Genomic DNA, 22118 nt, shown 5'->3' on the forward strand with positions numbered 1-22118 from the left:
TTTGCCATTTGAGTTAGTCTATTTTTTAAGGTATTATTTTCTTCAGTATTTTTTGGGTCTCCTTTAGCAAGTCATTGACTTGTTTTTCATGATTTTCTTGCATCCTTCTCATTTCTCTTCCCAATTTTTCCTCTACTTCTCTTACTTGCCTTTCCAAATCCTTTTTGAGCTCTTCCATGGCCTGAGACCAATTCATATTTTTCTTGGAGGCTTTTGATGTAGTCTCTTTGACTTTGTTAACTTCTTCTGTCTGTATGTTTTGGTCTTTTTTGTCACCAAAAAAAGATTCCAAAGTCTGATTCTGAATCTGGGTCTGTTTTCACTGAGTGTTCATGTTCCCAGCCAACTACTTGACCCTTGAGCTTTTTGTAAAGATATGACTGCTTGTAGAGTAGAGAGTACTTTGTCTCAAGCTTTAGGGGCCTTATACTGCTGTTTTCAGAGCTACTTCTATACAGCAAGCTCTGCCACACCAGTGCTACTCCTCCCCCAAGAACTGCCAACCTGGACCTCGACTCAGATCCAAGCAGGCTCTGCACTCCCACTCTGATCTGCTGCTTAGTTCCTCCCACTTGGTGGGCCTGGGGCCAGAAGCAACTGCAGGTGGAAGCAGCCCCAGAGCTGCGCCACTTCCGCACCCCTGGGGCTGTGTCCGACTGTGCACTCCTTTCACTCAGTTCTAGCTGTTCTACCCACTAACCTTCTCTGTTGTCTTTGGTGTTTGTGGGTTGAGAAGTCTGGTAACTGCCACAGCTCAATGATTCAGGCACCTGTGGCCTGTTCTGCCTGGCTCCCGGCTGGTTGGTCCTGGCACGGCTCATGCTGGGCTCTGTTCCACTCCACTCCCAGCTCTGTGTGGTAGACCTTACCCAGTGACCATCCAGGCTGTCCTTGGCTGGAGCCCTGCTTCCCTCTGTTATTCTGTGGGTTCTGCAGCTCTAGACTTTGTTCAGAGCCATTTTTTGTAGGTATTTGGAGGGACCTGGTGGAGAGCTCACGCAAGTCCTTCCGTCTTGGAAGTATCTTAAGGCTGATTTGAACTTAGGTCTTCCTGAGTCCAAGGCTAGTTCCCTAGTCACTGGACCACCTCACTGCCTAGGTAGGATGCTTTTTAGCATGCATTCCTGGAAGGGAAGCATTTCTTTATATTCTTAGTTCTTAATGCTCTTTTCCTCCTTGAATGATCATGGTGGCAGCAGAGCACAATGGAGAAAACACTTCCTCCAAGTCAGAGGACCTTGATCACATCTTATGCCTTAAGCTTATGAGCCATGTGACCTTGGGCAAGTTACTCCCCCTACTTTAGTCTCTATTTCCTCAACCATAAAATGAAGGAATTTCACTCGTTTTCCACAGTCTCTTCTAGCTCCAAGTCTATGATCCAATACTCATATTTTTTTTGTATCATGTTCCCAAAGTGAAATGTTAGTTCTTTGTGAGCAGGGACCATTTTTACATTTTACAGATGGGGAAACTGAGGCTTAGCCATGTGAAATGACTTGTTCAGGGTCAAACAGCTAGTAAGTATCAGAAGTAGAAATTGAGCCCATGTTTTTGACTTTCTTTGTATCCTAGTGTTTAACATGGTGCCAGGTATATAGTAAGCAATTAATAAATGCTTGTAGACTGACTGATGAAACACAGGTTTTCAGACTTCAAGTCTCATGCTCTTTCCCCTCCTCTATGAGTACTTACCTGATGAGAGAATGCCTTGTATTAGATTGGGTACATGCACTGAGGAAGAGTGTATCCCGTTTCCTGCTGGTCACATGGCTAACTTTGTACATTTCCATTTTCAACAGATTCTAGTCGAGTGGTTAATGTCCGAGTTGAGGAAGTCAGTGACACAGAAGTGACCTTGACTTGGGAGAACAGTGATAACTCATCGTCTGGCTACATGTACAGAATACATGTTGCTGGGGATGCCATTTCCTTTGACCGGAATTCTAGTAATACCCATGTTGCCATCGGAGGGCTCAATTCTAGCACATTGTATAACTTCACAGTGTATCCTAGAAGAAATGAAGATCCTGAAGGCCAGCCAGCTTTTACCCAGGCTTATACAGGTAAGTCCACTGTCTAGCAGCTAGTCTCTGCCGTTGAACATGTCAATGATAAAGAGGAAAACAAAAGCAAGAATCTAAAGTTTGGGCCCCAAACTTGAACTCTGGGCTAGAGAGAGGATGCTACTCAGTGAGCCTTTGCACCATTTGCTGGAAAAATCCTGGTCTAGCTGGTCCTCTGTTTTGCATTACCTTTTTTCTTTTGCTCCATCTTCTTGTTTACCTGATATGTAGAAAACAGATAGGCTGGCTCTCATTCTGAAGAAAATCCAGTCATTTGAGACAGTTAGTTTGCAAAAAATTCAGTTCATGAAAAGTAACACATTGTTTGCTTAATTAAATTCAACAAACATTATTAAGTGCCCTGCTCAAGGCACTGTCCTTGGTGCTGGATAAAAGACAAAAATGAAACAGTCTTAGCCCTCATGGAGCCAATGATATACTAGAATGTATATGTTTAAAATGAAGCAAAGGTGTAGTACTCTGATAAGGTTTCTTTTTTTGTCTTTGTGTCCCCAGTGCCCAGCTTGAAGCCTGATACATAGTCAGGGCTCAGTAAATGCTTATTAGATTGAGTCAAATGTAGAAGTGGGATTTTTCTTGTTAAGAGTTATGTTTCTAATGCCTTGAGAAGTCTAGATTGTCCCTGGTTGTTTATGGCCCAAATTCTACCCCCTCTCTCTAATGCATTCACTCCTGGGCACCACCTTTTAGGAAGGACATTGGTAAGCTAGAAATTGTCCAGAGTGGGATGACCATGATAGTGAAGGGCCTTGAGTTCTTGCTATCTGAAGGTTCATTGAAGGAACTGGGATTGTGTAGCCTCTAAAAGAGAAGATTTAGAGGGAACATAATAACTATTTTCCCAGATTTGAAGGGCTGATATGTGAAAGAATAAAGAGATTTGGTCTTCTTGGCTCCAGAAGAAAGAATTAGGAGCAGTAGTTGAAGTTGCAAAGAGATAAGTTTAGATGTCAAGAAAGCCTTCATCATAACTAATGATTAACGATGACAATGATAAATTGGAACTCCACAAAAAGAGTGAGGTGCTAATAGTAATAATGATGATGATGGTGGTGGTGACAAGAGCTATCCCAAAGGGGAATGGGATGCCTAGGATGGTTGTAGGTTTCCCATCCTTGGAGGGCTTTGAACAGAGACTAGGTGATCACTTGTCAATATGTTGTAGGGGAGGGAGTCTTATCCTGATATGGGTTGGGCTTCTCAGGTCCCTTCCATTCTGAGATTCAGGAATGTGGGAGTTCATCTGGCTTCAATGTCAGGTATTCATATATACCTACATCATGGTCCTCAGTCCAGTGGCCAGGCAGTGAGAAGTGTAGGGAATTTCAGCCTGGGTCTCCTGAGTTGTTCTATGACTCTCTGTGACCTATGGCACCTTTTTCCTTCCCACAGCACCCCATCAGGTCTCTGAATTTCGAGTGCAGTATTTCAACACCACCAGCATCAGCTTGACTTGGAACAGCGAAGGTTCCTCCTTCAGGATCCTTGTTAAAGATCTCACGAATCATTCGTTCCCCAGAAATGAGACACACCAAGAAAAACAGCTTCTAGTTACAGACTTAACACCTGGGACACCCTATTGTTTTGAAATATTTCCTCGAGCACCGGATGGAAGGGAAGGAGTCTCTCGAAAACTGGAACAAACAACTGGTGAGTGTTAAAGAATCTTTTTACTTATTGTTTTATTTCTTTATTAAGACATAGCTGTGCTTAGTAACTTAAATGCTTCCAAGATCCAAGATTTCATTATCGTAGGTGCTCCCTGCACTGCAGTACCTTAACAACCTTTAGGAGATGCTTGTTCTTTGGGAAAAAAAAAAAAACAAACAATTCTGCCTGATGGCTGACTTCCCAGTGACTGCTTTCTACAAGAGTAGGTCAGCAGGTCCCCAGAGGGTGGTCATGGAATCTGTCCTTGGGTCCAGATTCAAAGACTTTGAAGTGTGACTTGGCTTGGCAGAGCTCATTGCACCTTCCTCAGAGCCTCCAAGAACCCAGAGTCATCTTTGGACCATGATGAAATAGTAGAGGAAGGCACTAGTAGACAGGATTTGTTAACTGAGGTTCCTCAGAAGAGGTTTTATTGTAGCAAGTATAATTGAAATCACAGGGGCAGTTGCACAGGGGAGTTACTATAGTGGGGGAGCCATTGGAAAGCCAGCCTGGGAGTCAGAAAGGGGCAGGATCAAGTTCTGCCAATGACATCTCTTGGCTGGGTGAGGGGATGATATTGGGAGTAATTTTTTCCCCATTCATGTTCATCTCTGCACTAATTTTTACTCTTCCTCATTTCCCTTTAAACAGAGCCGAGTGCTGTTTCAGACATTGAAGTTGTAAGTGTTAACACAACTGCAATACACTTAAAATGGCAGAACTGGGACAGCGCATCCCTAGAGTATCATTATCACCTGCTGGTAGAAACAGATGGATCCTGGGTCTTTAACTCTACAGTCAGCTTCCTTAATGAGACCGTTGGAGGCCTACTACCGGGTACACGCTATAATGTTACCATCTATCCAGAAGCAGGAAATGGGACGAAAGGGAGTCCAATGTCGAGAGTTGTGTATACAAGTGAGTTTCTCAGATTATCTTTCCTCATAAACATCTTAACTGAGAATTTCATTATCTTGAGAGGACAAAAATTAGTTTGGCTAAGCTAGATTTCACCTGGGTGAGAGAAGACTGCATTTTAAATTGTGCAAACTTTCATTAGGCAGTAGGTGCTAGGCCTGGAGAATATAAAGACAAAGGTATTCCTGCCTTCAATGAGCTGAAATCCTTCTTTTCCTGGGCATGGAATATAACATCTACTCAAACAAGGTTTAATCCTAGGAAAATTGAAGTGGGTGGCCATTAACAATTGGGGTTCAGGATGGAGGCCTCAGGGAAGCCTTCCTGAGCAGTTTTGTCTGAGCTGAATCTGGAAGGAAAATAGGAATTCTGAGAGCCAGCTATGAAGACTTCAGGCAGTGTCTTCCAGTCATGGGTGGGTTCAGGGCTAGCAAGAGCATGTGTGACTCTGTGCAGTGAGGAGGACTAGGAAATACAACCAGAAAGGTGAATAAGGTTCAGGCAGTGGAGGGCCTTAAAAGCTAGCATGAGGAGGTGACGTTTTATCTTAGAGGTAATGGGGAGCTGAGGAATGTCTTTGAGCTGGGGAAAGACATGGATAGGCCTGGGCCTTATGAGATGGTTCGGGGCCTGGATGTGGTGGCACGCACGCACGCACACACACACACACACACACACACACACACACACACACACACACACTCACACACTCACACACTCTCTACCTGCTGCTGGGGACGCTGAGGCAGGTCAATCTCTTGAGTTCGGAGTTCTGAACTTCAGCAGGGTGAAAGCTGAGGAGAGATGGCAAACCAAAAGACCAATAAGAAAGGCTATTAGGCTATTATGGTTGTCCAGGGAGTAGTGGTGTGGGCCTGAAATAGGGTAGAAACCAAGTGAATAGAGAAGAAGATGAATGATGGCTAGGGTGGAGACTTGGCAACTGATTCGAGATGAGGGGTGAGGAAGAAGGAAAAATCAAAGATGACTGAGGTTTCAAACCAAGATGGCTGAGAAAATGTTGGGGCCTGCAACAGGAAGAGGAAATTTTGGAGAAGTGTTTGGTTTTTGGGAAGGGGAGGGGGTGAAGATGATAATTTTCATCTTCAACATATTGAAATTCTGTGGGCCATCCAGCAGAAACTATTTGGGCGGCAGCTGATGATATGAGACTGGAGTCCTAGAGAGATTAGGGCTGCCATCTGCAATGAAATGACACTTGAATCCATAGGAGCAGATGTGGAGGGAGGGTGGGGTGAGAGGGGGTGGAGATAGTAGAGAGAGAATAGAAGAGAACCTAGGCTAGTTCTCTGAGGGATGCCCATGCTAAGGTGGTAGGAGATGGCTAGTATTCTAGCCGGGGCAACTGAGAAGAAGCAGTCAGGGAGGGAGGAGGAGAATCCGGAGGGAAGCCAAGGGAGGAAGGGGTATCCAGGAGGAGGCTGGAACACTGGTATCAAACACTTCAGGGAAACTAAGTAGAATGAGTACTGAGCAAATGCCATTGGATCTGGCAGTTGAGAGATCATTGGTTACTTCCAGGGAATTGATTCATTAGAGGGATGGGGAGTTGGGGTGTAGATTGCAGAGGCCTAAGAAGTTAGTGAGGGGTTAAGGAAGTGCAAAAAAACCAACCAAACACAAGTGTATGTGATGCTGTAATTCTAGTTAACTAACTACCTTTTATTTGTCAAGAACCTAGCCCAGTGTCCAACATCAGTATTTCAAGCATCGGTACCACAGAGGTAACGTTAAGCTGGCAGGAAACTGACAGTCCGTCCACTGGCTACACCTATCTCGTCATTCTTGTTGAGGGAGGGTCTGTCAGGCCAGGATCAACGCCCATCAACCAGACACTGAGAGTCAGATATGCTACAATCACAGACCTGAGCCCCGGCACTTCTTATGAAGTTGCAATCTATTCCCAAGTAGGAGAAGATGATCTTCAAGGAGAGCCTGCCCATCAATCCTTCTGTACAGGTGAGTTGTTCCAGATGCTTGTCCTTTAATCTCCATCTGCTTTATCATGGCCATGTGTCTTCCTTGTTGCCTTGGTCCATCCGGGTCATCATTCCCACGTTGTCTTCAGAAAATCTGATATCCTGTGTATACTTCCTCCCCTTCTCTGCCTTTCCTTAGGTGCTGCCTGGTGGAGAAAAACTGGAATACTCTACATTGGTGGCTTTAAGTCTGTCACAGATATTTTATTAATAATAATATACATATGCATAGACCTATGTACACACACCCACACACAATGTAAAGATAAAGATTTCCAAGCATTCAGCTTTATTTCCCTTAGCTGTTACAGCTCTTAGCTGTTCGAAATTATTTTGCATCTCTCTCTTTCCTCTCTGTCTCTCTCTTCTTCCTTCCTTCCCTCCCTCCTTCCTTCCTTCCCTCCCTTCCTTCTTTCCTTCCTTCCTCTCTTCTTTCCTTCCTTCCTCCCTCCTTCCCTCCCTCTTTCTTTCTCTCTCTTTCTCCCTCTTTCTTTCTCTTTCTCTCCTTCCTTCCTTCTTCCTTCCTTACTTCCTTTCTTTCTTTCTTTCTTTCTTTCTTTCTTTCTTTCTTTCTTTCTTTCTTTCTTATCTACTCTTGGGGAATGCAAATTCCTTGACTCTTATTGTTAGTCTTTCTATATCCTGAGCACCTGGCTCAATGCCTGGCACATGGTAGGCATTTCATATGTTTGTTGAATTGATTTGTTATAGAGTGGGGACTGTCGTCTGCCTTGTTAGTTGCATGATAATCACTCAGTAAGCCTTTATTGATCACTTCCTATGTGCCAAGCACTGTGCTAGGTAGAGGGATTATAAAGAAAATGAGAAAAAAGAGATAGCATGTATAAGATACATACAATGCAGATACAAGGTAACCTTAGAAGGGGAAGTATTAGCAGCTGGAGGAACTGGGAATGACCTGGAGAAAATGGTACTTGAGCTGAAGCTTGAGGAAAGCCAGAGTCTAAGAGGCAATGATGAGGAGAGAGGGCATTTCTCTCTTGGGGGACAGTCAGTGTAAAGGCATCGAGATGAGAAATGGTGTGTGACACTTTAAAAAAGAAAAAGCCTCACACTTTGGGTTTTGGTTTTTCTGTTCCCCTTTTTCTCCATCTTCCCTAAAAAAAAATTACAATTAGCTAATGGTTTTTCTATTTTGTCTTTTTAAAATAACTTCTAGCTTTGTAAATCAAATGTTTTCTTTCAATTTTATTAATTTTTCTTTGATTTTCAAGATATTTATTTTGGTGTTTAATTAAGTTTTAAAAAATTTGTTGGTTTTCTAGATGTTTTTGCTATAATCTCAATTTGTTGATCTCTTTTTCTCTTTAAAAAAATAGTATTTTATTTTTTCCCAATTACATGGCAAGACAGTTTTTTTTTTAACATTCATTTAAAAAATTTGTTGAGTTCCAAATTATCTCCCTTCCGTCCTTCCCTCTCCCTCCCTAAGAGGTAGAATTTGAATCAAAGTCCTCTGTCCCCCAAGCCAGGATTTGTTCCTGGTACTACGCTGCCTCCTCTGAAGTTATGGCAGTGGTATATTCTTGTGTTTTCCAATTGCTACCAGCAGCTGGTGGTCACAGTCCTATCATAGGATTGTCTTGTTCTCCTTTGTCCTGGTCTCAGATCACAGCCACAGTGTTGTTTTTCAGTTCTGGGACCATAGTTTAGGAAGAATATTGATAAGCCACAGAGCATACACAGGGGAAATGATGAGGGTACTGGAGTGAGGATACAGGAGACCATGCCATGTAAGTTTGGTTTGAAGGAAATGGCAAAGGTTGGCCTGGAGAAGAGGTGGCTCAGGGACCTCTGAAAGCTCTTCAAGAGGGATCAGACTGCTTCCTTGATGGTCCCAGAGGACAGAACTAGCAGCAAGGGATAAAAGTTGTAGAGATACAGGTTTTGGCTCAACCTATGCAAGAACGTCCTAAAAAACTGAGAACTTCCTTAAAGTCAAAGGGGATGTGGGGGGAGGGGCGGGATTGAGTTTCAGGTTACTAGAGGTCTCTAGGTAAATACTGAATGAGCAATTGTCACGGATGTTACTGAGAGGATTCCTGTCCAGGTCCAGGTTGCGGTAGATGGTTCCTTCTTACTCTCTGATTCTGTGACAGACCAAACAGTTGATATCTGTATTTCTCTGTCTCAGAGTCCAAAATGAAGATTCAACATTTTCACTTTTTTTTTCCTAGATGCTGCATCTGTAGCTTTCCTTGAGTGCAATCCAGTGCCCAAACAATCGACCCTCACTTTAAGATGGCCCTGCCCCCCTGGCAGCAACAGTGGCTTCAGTCTGACTATCAATAGTGGGGAGTGGAGCCAGGAAATAAGCCTCCCACCCTGCAATTCGACAGATTTGGCTGATGACTTTAATGTGGCACATTTAAATTATTCTACTACCTACAACATCAGCCTTACCACCTTGTCCTGTGGGAAAAAGAGTTTCCCCACCCAGAATGTTTCCCAAACTAGTATCACAGGTAAGCTACAGAGATGTTGTTATGGGCATCTGTTTGTTTCCTGAAGTCTGGAAAAAGAGACAGCGGTTATGGTTAGCCACGCTGTTGTAGTTTGCTTCTCCTCCCAACCACAACCTTTCTTCCTACTCACCATATCCCCATCTGCCCAACTTTATTTTCCACTTGTGTTTTGAAAACTGACAGTGTCATTTGAAGAAAGATGATAATATTGTGGGAAGTCAACCTCCTGTAAAATATCGATATTTGGAGGATGACCCTTGACAGTTCACTTGTCTGGGATTTAAGTGCTTTAGTATTCTAAGAAAAATAGTTTCTGAGCTGCCTGAGGAAAGAAGTTGCTAAGTGTTGTGAGACAGCAGTTGCTGATTTACATATGACAAGATAGTTGCTAATTATATATGGCCTACTGCTAGAGACAAGAAGAAGAAGGAGTGGAAAGAATATATTTTATTTTCTACTCAAACTTGCTGAGAAAAAGAGAGAAGAAAAGGCAAGATATTTTTCTATATTGTACCTGAGAGGTAGAAAAGAAGAATCCTGCCAAAGGAGAAAAGAGTTCTGACCCTTTTGCCAATGTTAGGATAAGAGTTGTTGCCTTTTCCTAGAAAGGCCCAATACTACTTCAGTTGAAGATGTCAGCTAAACCTGAAGCTGGAAGTGATGGATACTATAGTTGCTATCAAGAAAGCCCAGCTGAGCAGAGGGACAGTTTAGAAGCAGAGCATCAGAGAAGCAGCCCAAAAGATTAGTTCCTGTAGTTGAGATGCTGTGCCTAGTGAAATATTAATCTAGCACTGCATAAAACAGCTCATATTAACAGCGGAAGCATTGTTTGCATAGAAGCCATGGTCATCATTTTATGAACAGTTCCTAAAACAGAAAGGGGATGTAGAAATCTACAGTTCCTGAGTTGTGAGTTATCCTGATCACCTGCATTCCTTGTGCATGTGCCTTTTTGCCCTGGGACTTTAAGTGTGTGCCTGTTCTCCCCATGTGCGTTGGAGACGTGATTTGGGTGTATGGATAGAATGTTTTTCAAATATTTCATATTTGCTTTTCATTTTCAGTAAATGTTTTGGTTAATGTTAATTGTCAGCCCCTAATTTATTAGTGGGAAACATAGCAACAGGGGCTCATGAACCATAGTGTTAGTTGCCATAGTTATGTATGTGGGTTATCCCTTGGACTCTGACAGAATTGAGTGTAGCAGCTGCCCTTCTGGGGAAACTTCACCTGACAGCATGGAGGCATATTGCAGGGAGTTATGGCTTTGGGGAGGGAGGATATTTGGCAGTGGTAGTCCAGAGGAAGAGATAGAGGCTGCAGAGGGATATTATGTCAACACTTGTCACTTGAACTAGAGAATGAGCTGATACTTACCTTTGTATAAGCTGACCACTTGTTGGATGGGTCGTGGAAGGGAGCAGGTTGGAATGGATGGCTGCTGAGGTCCCATTCAACTTTGAAATTCTGTTGTTCCACGATGAGACAGCAACCCCTTGTGTGCAAATCTTCAGGTGCTTTCCAAAGTCAAATGTTGCTGCATCTTCATTTTCTATGATGTTAACATAGAGGTGATTTTTATTGTCCTTTTCAGACCCACCTCCTCCAGATGGATTGCCAAATATTTTCCCCATCAGCCACAACTCATTGAAAGTAAAATTTGGCAAGTTTGAGGCCAGCCACGGACCAATAACAGCATATGCGGTCATCCTCACCACGGATGGAAGTAAGGAACTGTGGTTTGGTGTATTGTGCCAGGTGGTTACTTATAGGACTGTAGTGATGATGATGATGATGATAGCTGACATTTCTATAGCTCTTACTATGTGCCCGGTGCTGTGCTGAGTGCTTCACAATGATCTCGTTTGATCATCACGACAGCCCTGGGAGGCAGGTGCTCTTATTGTCTCTGTTTTACTGATAGAGAACTGAGGCAAAGAGAGGTCATTTGACCTGCCCAGGGTCAGATAGCTGGTGTCTGAGGCTGCATTTGAACTCGGGTCTTTTTGCCGCCAGGCCTGGTACTTGATCCACCTAACCGCCACCAAAGCATAGATTTACAGTTGGCAGGGACCTTGGGAGGTCATCTGGTCCAACCCTCTCATTTTGCAGATGAAGGAACTGATGCCTGGTGAGATTAAGTGTCTTGCCTAAGATTACATGGCCACTATGTGTCATAGGCAGGCCTGGGACCCAGGTGTTCCTGATTCTAAACCAGCTCTATCCACTATGTCATGGCTTATAACAAAGGAAAAAAAGCGGGGGAAAAAGTTCAGTAAAACTAACCATCACATCCAAGAAGTCTGATGTAGTACACAATGTTCCCCATGACTGTCGCCATCTTGCCACGGTTGTTTTGACTGGGTCCTCCCCAATCCCTGTCTGTCCATGGGAATTCAGGTTAGATGATGAGACAAATCTCTCACCTGTCACTTCTCTTATATGATGAGTCTGTTGCCTTTTTAAAGGTTTCATTTGTTTGTCTGCTACTTAGGTGGTAACAAGTCTTCTGTTGACTTTTTGAAATATACCTATGATGATTTCAAGAAAGGAACTTCGAAGACTTACGTGACTTACCTCATGTCAGTGAAAGAAGAGAGAGCTGCCTCGGCTTTGTCTGATGTCTTGAAGTATGAAGTCATTGTAGGAAATGAATCTACCACGGATGGCTATTATAATGGGAAATTGGAACCCCTCAGTTCCTATCGGTAATTCCATTCCATTCCATGCACATTTATTAAATGTCCACTATGTCCTAGGCACTGGAGATACAAAGACAACATCAAAACAGTCCCTGCCCTCAAGGGGCTTCTATTCTTTGCTGGAGGGACACTGACATGTATAAGGCTGGGTCAGTGTCTGCCAGTCTGAAGTGCAAGGGTATGAACAACCAGGAGGATCCAGAAAGACACCTGAGCTGTGAAGAAAGCTAGGAATCCTTTTTTAAAAAAAAATAATATTTCCCACTAATTAGGTGTTAAAATCGTTTTTAATATTTTTAAAAAAGTTTTGAGTTCCAAATTTTTTTCCCTCCCTCCCTTCCTTCTCCCCTTCCTGAGACAGTAATCTGAAATAGGTGATACATGTGCAATCATATGAAACATTTCCATATTAGTCATTTTGTACGAGAAGACTTGAGCAAAAAAAAGAAAGAAATAAAAGGTAGGAATTCTAAAGGGAGCAGGTGACCAAGGAATGCATATCAAGCATAGGGGGACAGCCTGGATAAAAGCATAGAAGCAGGAGATGAGACATTCAGCTCAGGAAAGAGCAGTAGCTGAGTTTGGCTGTCATGCCGCCTGGGTAAAGGAGGGGGGACAGGTGAAATAAGTCTGGAAGGGTTGGCTGGAGCCCAGCTGGGAAGTCCTGGACATGCCAGGCCAGATGGAGACAGCTAAGACTCTGCAGTGGCTTGGAGAATGCCACAGTTCCTCAGGGCCATCCCTTCTGCAGATTTGCTTCCCCTGCCGTTTAAGCTAAATGGGGTTTTCCTTGCATGGCTTCCCTGTGATTGAATGTTGGTATGGTTTCAGATGCATTCTTTTCCCTTCATTAACAGGGCTTGCATTGCTGGATTCACCAATATTACCTTTGACAGCCTCCACCTCATTAATGGCACAGAAAGCTATGTCTCATTCAGCCTCTATTCGGATGCAATCTCTTTACCTCAGAATCCAGGTAGAGGGGCGGGGAGGCTAAGACAAAACAAAAGTTCACTGTATTGTGAAGAAATGACATATTCTGCATGGTGTATTTTTTACTTAAGATGTCCACTTACCCATTTAAGAATCCATAATACATTGTGTTCTCTCCTGGGGAGAAGGAATCAGTATCATAACCTGGCATTGGAGTCTAAGGTCTTGAATTCAAATTCTGGGTCACTTGTGTAACCTTGGGCAAATCACTTAATCTCTCAGTTTTCTTACCTGTAAAATGAAGGAGTTGGACTGCATGATTCTTGAGATCACTTCTAGCTCTAAATGTGTGACTCCCACTTTGGAATGCCCGGGATGCCCCTATTTCTGACCACCTAGATTCTGTATGCATTAGCGTTACGTATTTAGCATTATGGGAATGAAAGAGACCTTAGACATCTCCTAGGTCAGCTGCAGCTCGTTGTCTAGATGAGGAAACAGGCCCAGAGAGTTTCGGTCACTTGCTCAGAGTCACAAAGCAGTAATAGGCAGGACCAGGTCTTGACCCCAGAGTTTCTGACTACAAAGATGGCACTTTTCCCCTGCAGTGCTCCATGGTTTACAGTGTTGTCACCCCAAACCCTGCAAGGCCAGTCAGAATATTTCTTATATGGCTACTAATAATAAAAATAATAAGTAATATAATACATAATAGATATTATATATAACATGTATTATGTATAACATATATATAACACACATATAATATATATAATATAAACAAATAAAAATTTCATTTCTGATAATGTTTTGAGGTTACACAGTACTTGACGAACGTCTTGATGCTCCCTATGACACCATGAAGGAGGTAGTGTTTGTATATTATTGTATCTACTTTATGGATGAGGAAACTGAGGCCCAGAGAGGTTGAGCCAGCTTGCCTACGGTGGCAGAGGCAAGATTCAGAGTTGTCTGTTGAGTCAAAGCCTGCTTCCTCCTAATAATAGTTGCAGCTGAATGGCTAGGATAGGGTGCTGGGCCTAGCGTCAAGAAGACTTGAGTTCAAATGTGGCCTCCGACACCAATGATGTGACTCTGGGAAAGTCACTTAGCCTCTTTCCGAGTCCTCTGATTCCTTACTTGTCTAATGGGGATTCTAATAGCACCCACCTCCCAAAGACATTGGGAAGATAACGTGGGATAATGTCCGTACGACACTTTGCAAAAGTCCAAGTGCTGCGTCATCATTAGTTATTATGGTTGTCATCACTATCATTAGCCCTTTGTGGTTTACAAAGTGCTTTACAAAAGTGTCCCCTCTGTTTCTCATTATGATGTAAGGGACCTAACCTGTTTTGTAGATGAGGAAACTGAGGTACGGAGTATTTAAATGGCTTGCAGTAAGACCACCCCGCTAGGCTGTGTCATTGAACTAGGATTTGAACCCAGGTTCTTCCTGACTCGTGTCCATCACCTGGCATCCCATCCTTTGGGGCCTTAAGGCATAATGCTGTTACATCTAAAATGACATGGCGAGGCCAACCTTTGGATCATAGGATCAGAGATACAGAACCCGAAGGGATTTAGAGCCCACCTCGTCCAGTGCCTTCTATTTGACAGATGAGGAGCTGGGCCCCTTAGAGGTTGATGTGGATTGCCCGTAGTTACCCAGGAAGTACCCATCGGAGGTGGAATTTGAACTCAGTTCCTTTGACTCCAAAGCTTCCAGTGCTCTTTCCATTGTTCTAACTGGTTTTTCTTCTGGGGTGTTGTTGGGTGCGTGTGGGTCTGTAATTTGCACATTTGTTCACGGCTATGGGACTTCCTGTGCTCCTCGAGTCCCATGACTCATCCTGGATAGATGATTCATCTCTCATTTGGTTTTTCCACAGCTGTTATCTGCGGCGCTGTCTTTGGGTGTATCTTTGGTGCCCTGGTGATCGTGGCTGTTGGAGGCTTTATTTTCTGGAGAAGGAAAAGGTGACTCTTGTTGATTTGCATGGTTTTGTCCAAGCAGTGCCCCTCAGCTATCATAGGCAATGCTGCTCATCCTGGAGCCTAACCCTTCACCCTTTCATCACCACTAGAAAAAGGCTCTTCCAGCTCTGTCGCTAGCAAAGGCCTAGAAGCCAGGCTCTTTTTGCCAAGGCCCAGGTTATTAGTGCCACCACCGGTCACATTGTCAAAGGTGCTCTCTCATCTCCTGCTTGGGAAACCCTCAGAGAGTCCTTTGCCAAAGGCATATAGGAATGGGAAGTGGCACTTGGGAGAAAGGAGTCGGGGGAACTCAGTTTGCTAAGCTATGACTCCCTGAGTACTTTGGATACCCAACTCACTGATATTTCATTCTCTGAGTGTCATGGGAAAAAATCATCGCAAATTTCTGAGCTGAGGAGTTCTATACCCCCTTGGAGAGAGAGCCAGATTGGAGTAAGGAAGCTCTGGAGTCAGGTACTGCCTCCCACATCTACTGGCTTTTTGACCCTAGACAAGTCACTACACTTTTCAGTGTTCTAGGCAACTTTCTAAGACCATGAGTTACACCTGCAATGGTGGACAGTGCCCCTTGGTAGTTCCTTAGATCCAGACTGCAGTAATTTTTTTTTGTTAGCAGAAATAGACATTTCTTCAGAGTTTGGATTTTCTCCACCTTGGGTACAGCAAGGTGTAAAATCTGTTCTCCCAAACTTGACTGGGCTGGCACAATGTCTATTGAAGTGGTTTTTGCACTTCTGAGGGATTTTGATTCTTGTTTGTCATCTCTTAATTATGTTATTACTCCTCTAGAATCCACAGACTTGCCAGGCTCTGCAAAGGTTCTACCTCACGTACCTTATGGGAATTCAGGCCCAGAGGGCAAATAGCTATATTCAGATATAGCAAAGAGAGAGCAAACTTTGCTGCATTGAGTAACTTTGTGTGTATCTTTAAATAATGGGTCTTTTTTCTCCTTTTCTTTGAAAACAGGAAAGATGCAAAGAATAGTGATGTGTCCTTTTCTCAAATTAAGTGAGTTTATATGGTTTTGTTCTTTAAATGTAAGAGTATCGTCAATCTCCTAGTACCTTGTTTGTTCGTAGATGTGGCGGTGGTCTTTTGAAGGACCATGCCAGCCTAGTATTTTATATTTCAGTGCTGAGAGATTTCTTTTTCACAAATCTAATGAAGTTAGAAAAGGCAGCATTTTAGTTTTGATGGAGACAGCCAGACTTGGGATCAAGAAGACCTAAATCCATGGTCTGCCACTGAGGCAGACTAGCTCTGTGATCCTGGGCAAGTCACGTAGCTTCTTGGTGTCTAATGCACCTTTGAGCTGTTGATAAGTAACTTGTCTGTATCAAAGAAGGGAGTTTCTATAGTAGGAGTTTCCTACAGTTCCCTGGGATGAGATCATAGGATCCCCCACCCCCACCACCATCCTCCTCCCTCCCTCTCTCCAACAACAGTAAGAAGCTCCATTCCTGGCCTTGGTCTGTTTACCAGTGTGGGCTTTGTGGCAATGTCACATTGGTGTCTGAGAGGAGGCAGTGTATGCTAGTGTAAAGAATCTTTGGGCATCAGGGGACTTGCATTCTAGTCCTCACTCTGCCGAGTGGCTATGGGTAAGTCACTTACCTTTCTGGGCTTGTTTTCTTGTGTCCAATAAGAGGGTTGGACCAGATCATCTCTAGGGTCCCTTCCTTTGATGAAAGTATCATCTCTTCTAGCTAAGAGTAGAGATGACTTATTATATACGTGCTCCCCTCTGCCCCAAAGAAAACAGCTAGACCAGAATGTCCAGAGTCCATGGCACACAACCGATGGCATGGATTTCAGGCCGCTAGACCTTGAACTAAAAGATGGCATGAAGCCTGTATCAGCAGGGAGATAGAGATCTGAATCAAGTGGCAGAGCTGGGACCTCCTTTGTAGGGTCATGGCTCTCAAGGCTTCAGCTTGCTGTGTACACAGGGGCCTAGCATTCCATCTCTTTCCTCCTTTGGCCTCTGCATGAGTGCTGCCAGGCGCCTGGGACAGCCTCTGCCTCGTCTTTCTCCTCTTGTGTTTCAGCCTTTGAATTCACTTCTTCCTCCACTTGGTTCTCTTGGAACTCTGACCAAGAGCACCTTCTATGAAATTCTTTAATCATTTTGCAGATGAGGAAATAGTAATAACTAATACCAACAACACTAAGGCTTCTATTTATGGAGTGCTGTAAAGTTTACAAAGCCCTTTATGTACGTTGTCTCATTTGAGGGAGGGGCCGCAGTTATATTATTAACTCTGTGAGGGAGGGACTAAAGCTACCCCCATCATCTTCTCCCTGTTTTACAGATGTGGAAAGTGAGGTCTAGAAAAGTGAGCGACTTGCCCAAGTTTACACCACTAGTAAATGGTAGTGAACCAGAATTTAGACCCAGTCTTGATTGATCCCTAGTCTTGTGTTTTCCTCTATGACTGTGCTTCTTTCAGATGGAGACCTTATAGCCTGGGATTTTTAGCTTTGTTTCTTGGGTTTTGTTGTTTATATACGTATATTTAATTCTGCACATATTTATATTTTACATAAATAGGTCATATATACAGAGTGTCTCAGAAGTCTTAGTGTAGTTATAAGCTCTAATAGTTGAAAATTGAGCTAAGACTTTTGGGATACCTTTTACATGTTAACTAGTTTCTGTATTTTATATATGTACATATATAAATATATAGAATATAGTTAATTGTTCTTTGCAGGATAAACACATTTTTAATGACCAGAGTTATAGTTTAGGGTTTTTTTGTCTCTAATACAAGCAATTGATTTCTAATGATTTTTTCTTCTTCTTTCCTCTATGGTAAAGACCTAAAAAGTAAGTAAGTTCTCATTATTTCTTTAGCACATGTCTTTGGTTCACACTTAGGTGAACTGTGAGCTAGGGCATTTCTAATGACTCTTCTCCCATTTCAGATCCAAAATAATTAAAGTGGAGAATTTTGAATCGTACTTTAAGAAACAGCAGGCCGACTCCAACTGCGGTTTTGCAGAAGAGTATGAAGTATGTATCTCCAGGGAGTCACATTTTATGTTGGGGCCCTTTTATTTCTTTAGCTTGAATTTAGAGGAAACCCACCCACTTTGGTGGCAGAAAGAAGCTTTGGCAGCCCAGAGCCGGGCCTCACTTAGAGAAGAGGGCCCTGAGAATACCAGTCAACTTGTCTCCCAAAAGGCGGCCGACATTCAACCACCCACTGACTAGAGCAGTAATGTGGAGGCCTTTCCTTTCACAGTATGATCAGAGGGCTGGAGACTTTCCTTTGTCACTCTTCTTCCCTTGTGACAAGGCCCTTTTCCTCTTGGCCTCCAGTTGTTTATCTGTGAAATGAGTCGGTTGGCTGTTTTGAGTGCTAAGGTCCTTTACAGCTGTCAGTTCTAGGAGCCTCAGAATTTGAAATTAATATTTAGGTTCAATCTTATCAATCAGTGAAGATTATTTAGAAGTAGAAATTAAGACGCTGAGTCTCAAGTCAGTAGACTATATGCCAATATTGTAGTATTTCATGGATCTCTGATTGGTTTGGGCTAGGGCCTCCCTCTACCTCTCCATGCCCTACTACATGGTCATTAAATTGCTAGAACCAAAAAAAAAATGCATCATTTGGTAGTGCTTGGATGACAGATTTGTAATTCCTCATTGAGTTAGTCATTTGAAATCTTTCTACTTTGGTGGGACCTGCTAGTCCCTGTGCTTTACCATTGTATCCTTTGAAAACCTAACATCCCCTCTATGACATGGTGAAGCATTGGGGCAGCCCTATAATGGGGGAATTATTACCCATAGTCAGTAATTCTGGGCGTCAGAGCTGGCAGGGACCTTTGGGATCAACCCAAACCAACCATTTTACAGGTGCTAAAACTGAGCCCTAGATAAGGTAGCTGACCTGTTCAAGGTCATATGTACTGTCAGGGCCTCTGATTCCAAATCTAGGGCTCTTTTCAGCACACCAAACCCTCTGCCATTATGTAGCCCACTGTGAGGCCATTCCTGGATACTTAGAATCCTGTGTTAGTGATGTGATGTTGCCTCTTGGGATTGTGTGGAAGCCCCTGCTTTGGGCTATATCCTTAATATCTACTCTCTTGTTTTTTAGGATCTGAAGCTCATCGGTGTTAATCAACCGAAATTTGCAGCTGAGATTCCAGAAAATAGAGGAAAGAACCGATATAATAATGTCCTACCATGTACGTTGTTTCCTTTGTTTCATTGAAAATATTTTGGCAATTTCTACCAGTCTTTTTCATCCACGATCGTACAGATAGACTGGTGGTGGTGCTGGGTCTGTTGTAATCCCAGAAGTTCATCCACCACCACCACCAAGCACTTCCATAGCTCTTTAAGATTTCCAAAACACTTTAATATATTATCTAATTTGATCCTCACAGCAACCCTGTGCAGTATGATCCCCATTTTACAGATGAGGAGTCTGAGATTGAGAGAGGTTAAGTACTTGCTCAGTGTCATATAGTAAGTGTCTAAGCTAGGATTTGAACTCAGCTCTTCTACCTCCAAGTCCAACACTCTGTCCATGGCGCCCCCTTACTGGGCAATCATCCCTTTTGTGAATTATCCAATGTAGTTTCTCCTTTTGTCAGCTTACTGAGACTGAAAGGAGCCTCCTTAAAAGGAGATTAGTGGGGAGTGGGAGTGGGGTGGTGGTTGTGTTCTTTGGAGATGAGTCACCTTGGGTAGGTCACAACTTTCTGGCACCCCAATTTCTTCAGCTGTAAAATGAGGAGGATGGGCACCAAAGAACCTCTGAGGTCCCTTCTAGTTACACATCTCTGAGTCTATAAGCGGCAGAGAGGCCCCAAGGAAGAAAATTTGCTTGGAAGTACCCCAGTGGAATGGACTGTCCAAGGAGATAGTAGATCCCTCTCCTAGTGCTGGAAGTCTTTCAATGGTGGTTGGAAAACTGTTGATTTGAGTTGTTGGCCAAAGTCCTCATAAAGTTAGGCTTTGGACTAGGTGGCTTCAGATGCCCATTCCAGCTCAAAGACCTGGCTTCTTTTAGTACTTCTAATAGTCAAACTCTTTGAATGACGGCAGAGGTGGTGGTGTGATGGTGCTGGAGAGGGTGTCTGAGGTTGGCCTAGGCTTTGGCGAGGCCCTTCCAGCTCTGTGAGCCAGTGTTGCTTTATGTTAACTATTGGTTATTGAAAATGCCATGTTAGTGTGGGTGCATTCTTCCTTGAGGAGATTGTGGCCATGTCTTCCCCCATTCTAAATACTGTGCTCTGTCATGACTAATTCTGTGCAACTTTCCTGGTATAATGCTTCTATGATAGCCATTTTCTTCTGACATCCCAGATGACATTTCTCGTGTGAAGCTTTCCATCCAGACACAAGTGACTGATGACTACATTAATGCCAATTACATGCCAGTAAGTACCCCAAGGTTGAGATAACACCATTCCTCCCTCCTCCTGCCCTCCCCCACCCTTCAGAACCTTTCTTCATGGCTCTTATGTGTACAAAATGAGTCCCTTGGCTTTCTTTCTCTTTCTTTTTTTAGGGCTACTACTCTAAGAAGGAATTTATTGCCACTCAAGGACCCTTACCAAATACGCTAAAAGACTTTTGGCGTATGGTCTGGGAGAAAAATATTTATTCTATTGTTATGTTGACCAAGTGTGTTGAACAGGGAAGGGTAAGTATCTTTTAAAAAAAATCAGCATCCTTTCTCCTAGGATTCCAAAAAATATTTTTTTCTTAAGTAAGAGGAAAGCGAAAAATGAACTTATTACCTCCATAAATAGAAATATCTCGCTTTTTTAGATAGCATCTTTTAATTTTTATTTAATTTTGTTATTTTTTTCAATCAAGTCAAATCACCATGCATTTATGAAGGGCCTACCATATGCCAGGCACTGTGCTGAATCCTGGGGATAAAAAGAAAGGTAAAAGGCAGTCCATGCTCTAAAGGAATTCATGGTCTAAGGGAGGAGACAACGTACAAATGAAGACAGACAAACAAGATATTTACAGGATAAATTGGAAGTAATCAAGAAAGGGAAGGAACTAGTTCTGAGGAAAAATGGGAAAGACTTCTTGTAGAAGGTGAGATTTTGAGTGGAACTTAAAGAAAAGAAGAGAAACCAGTAGGTGGAGATAAGGAGGGAGAATTCCAGGCACGAGGGAGTGAAAATGCTCAGAGTTGAGAATTAAACATTTATTTTTTCCCCTCCCATTCTTCCTCCGAAAAGAAATGATAAAAATATCCTCATAAAACACACACACACTCACATCCACATACACACAGACACAGACACAGACACAGACACACACACACACACTCTCTTTGTCTCACATACACAAACGCTCTCGCGCTCTCTCTCTCTCTCTCTCTCACACACACACACACACACACACACACACACACACACACACACACAGAGTTAAGCAAGGCAGATTCTCTCATTGGCTGTGAGCAGCAATGTATGTCTCGGTCTGTATTTAGAATCCATCACCTTTCTCTTGTGAAGCGAGTGATATGCTTCATTATCAGTACTCCAGAGTTGTGGTTTGTCACTGTTTTGATCAGAGTTTTAAAGTCTTTCAAAGTTAATTTTTTAAAAAAAATTATTTATTTATTTTGGAGGGGGGGAAGGTGGAGCAATTGGGGTTAAGTGACTTGCCCAAGGTCACACAACTAGTAAATGTGTCAAGTGTCTGAGGCCGGATTTGAAGTCAGGTCCTCCTTACTCCAGGGCCAGTGATCTACTCACTTTGCCACCTAGCTGCCACAAAAGTTATTTTTCTTTAAAGCTGTTATTGTATAGATTGTTCTCTTGGTTCTGTTTACTTTGCTTTCCATCAGTTCATACAGGTCTTCCTAGTTTTCTAGTTTTGAAACTGTCTATTGTGTCATTTCTTATGATACAGTAATATTCCATTATACTCATATACCATAAATGTTTAGCCACCTTCACACTAGGTAGTTTCCATTTTTTTTTCACTAGTATGAAATGTGCTGCTCAGGTAACAGCTTAAAAAAAAACCCAACAACTCAACTCCTAGGATGAATCCAAGTTAAAATGATACCTTCTTATGCCTTAATACCTTCTTAGGCCGTGAGATCCTAGTCTAAGTCTTTCTACTAATTACTTCATAGGAAGATCCACCCAATGTGTTCAACTTGGAACTTGGTTCAATGATATTTTTGAATAAGTCAGTAAAATTTGTGAAGGATGCACAGCAGGCTGAGATCATGATGTGATCCACGACGTCAATGAACATGTATTTATAGGAAACTATTTTAGGAGGAAATGGTTGGAAAGGAAGCCTGGAATCTCTCTCTAGGTAGCAAGCAGGATTCT

The 22118-nt window shown here is 42.9% G+C and overlaps 1 protein-coding gene across 1 annotated transcript in view; it reads left to right on the forward strand.

The window, feature by feature from the left end:
• Window positions 1-22118, forward strand: part of PTPRJ (protein tyrosine phosphatase receptor type J) — a 170345-nt gene that overhangs the window by 139263 nt on the left and 8964 nt on the right. The window contains exons 7-21 of the mRNA XM_036763376.1: window positions 1803-2066; window positions 3480-3737; window positions 4392-4658; window positions 6354-6638; window positions 8857-9144; window positions 10742-10873; window positions 11642-11855; window positions 12707-12825; window positions 14675-14762; window positions 15750-15791; window positions 17605-17613; window positions 17712-17799; window positions 18893-18983; window positions 20110-20183; window positions 20315-20449. Of these exons, the coding sequence (XP_036619271.1) occupies window positions 1803-2066; window positions 3480-3737; window positions 4392-4658; window positions 6354-6638; window positions 8857-9144; window positions 10742-10873; window positions 11642-11855; window positions 12707-12825; window positions 14675-14762; window positions 15750-15791; window positions 17605-17613; window positions 17712-17799; window positions 18893-18983; window positions 20110-20183; window positions 20315-20449 (2354 nt within the window). The remainder of the gene's footprint in view (window positions 1-1802; window positions 2067-3479; window positions 3738-4391; window positions 4659-6353; window positions 6639-8856; window positions 9145-10741; window positions 10874-11641; window positions 11856-12706; window positions 12826-14674; window positions 14763-15749; window positions 15792-17604; window positions 17614-17711; window positions 17800-18892; window positions 18984-20109; window positions 20184-20314; window positions 20450-22118) is intronic.

The sequence above is a fragment of the Trichosurus vulpecula genome, chromosome 6 (assembly GCF_011100635.1).
Source record: "Trichosurus vulpecula isolate mTriVul1 chromosome 6, mTriVul1.pri, whole genome shotgun sequence".
In the NCBI taxonomy this organism is placed as follows: domain Eukaryota; kingdom Metazoa; phylum Chordata; class Mammalia; order Diprotodontia; family Phalangeridae; genus Trichosurus; species Trichosurus vulpecula.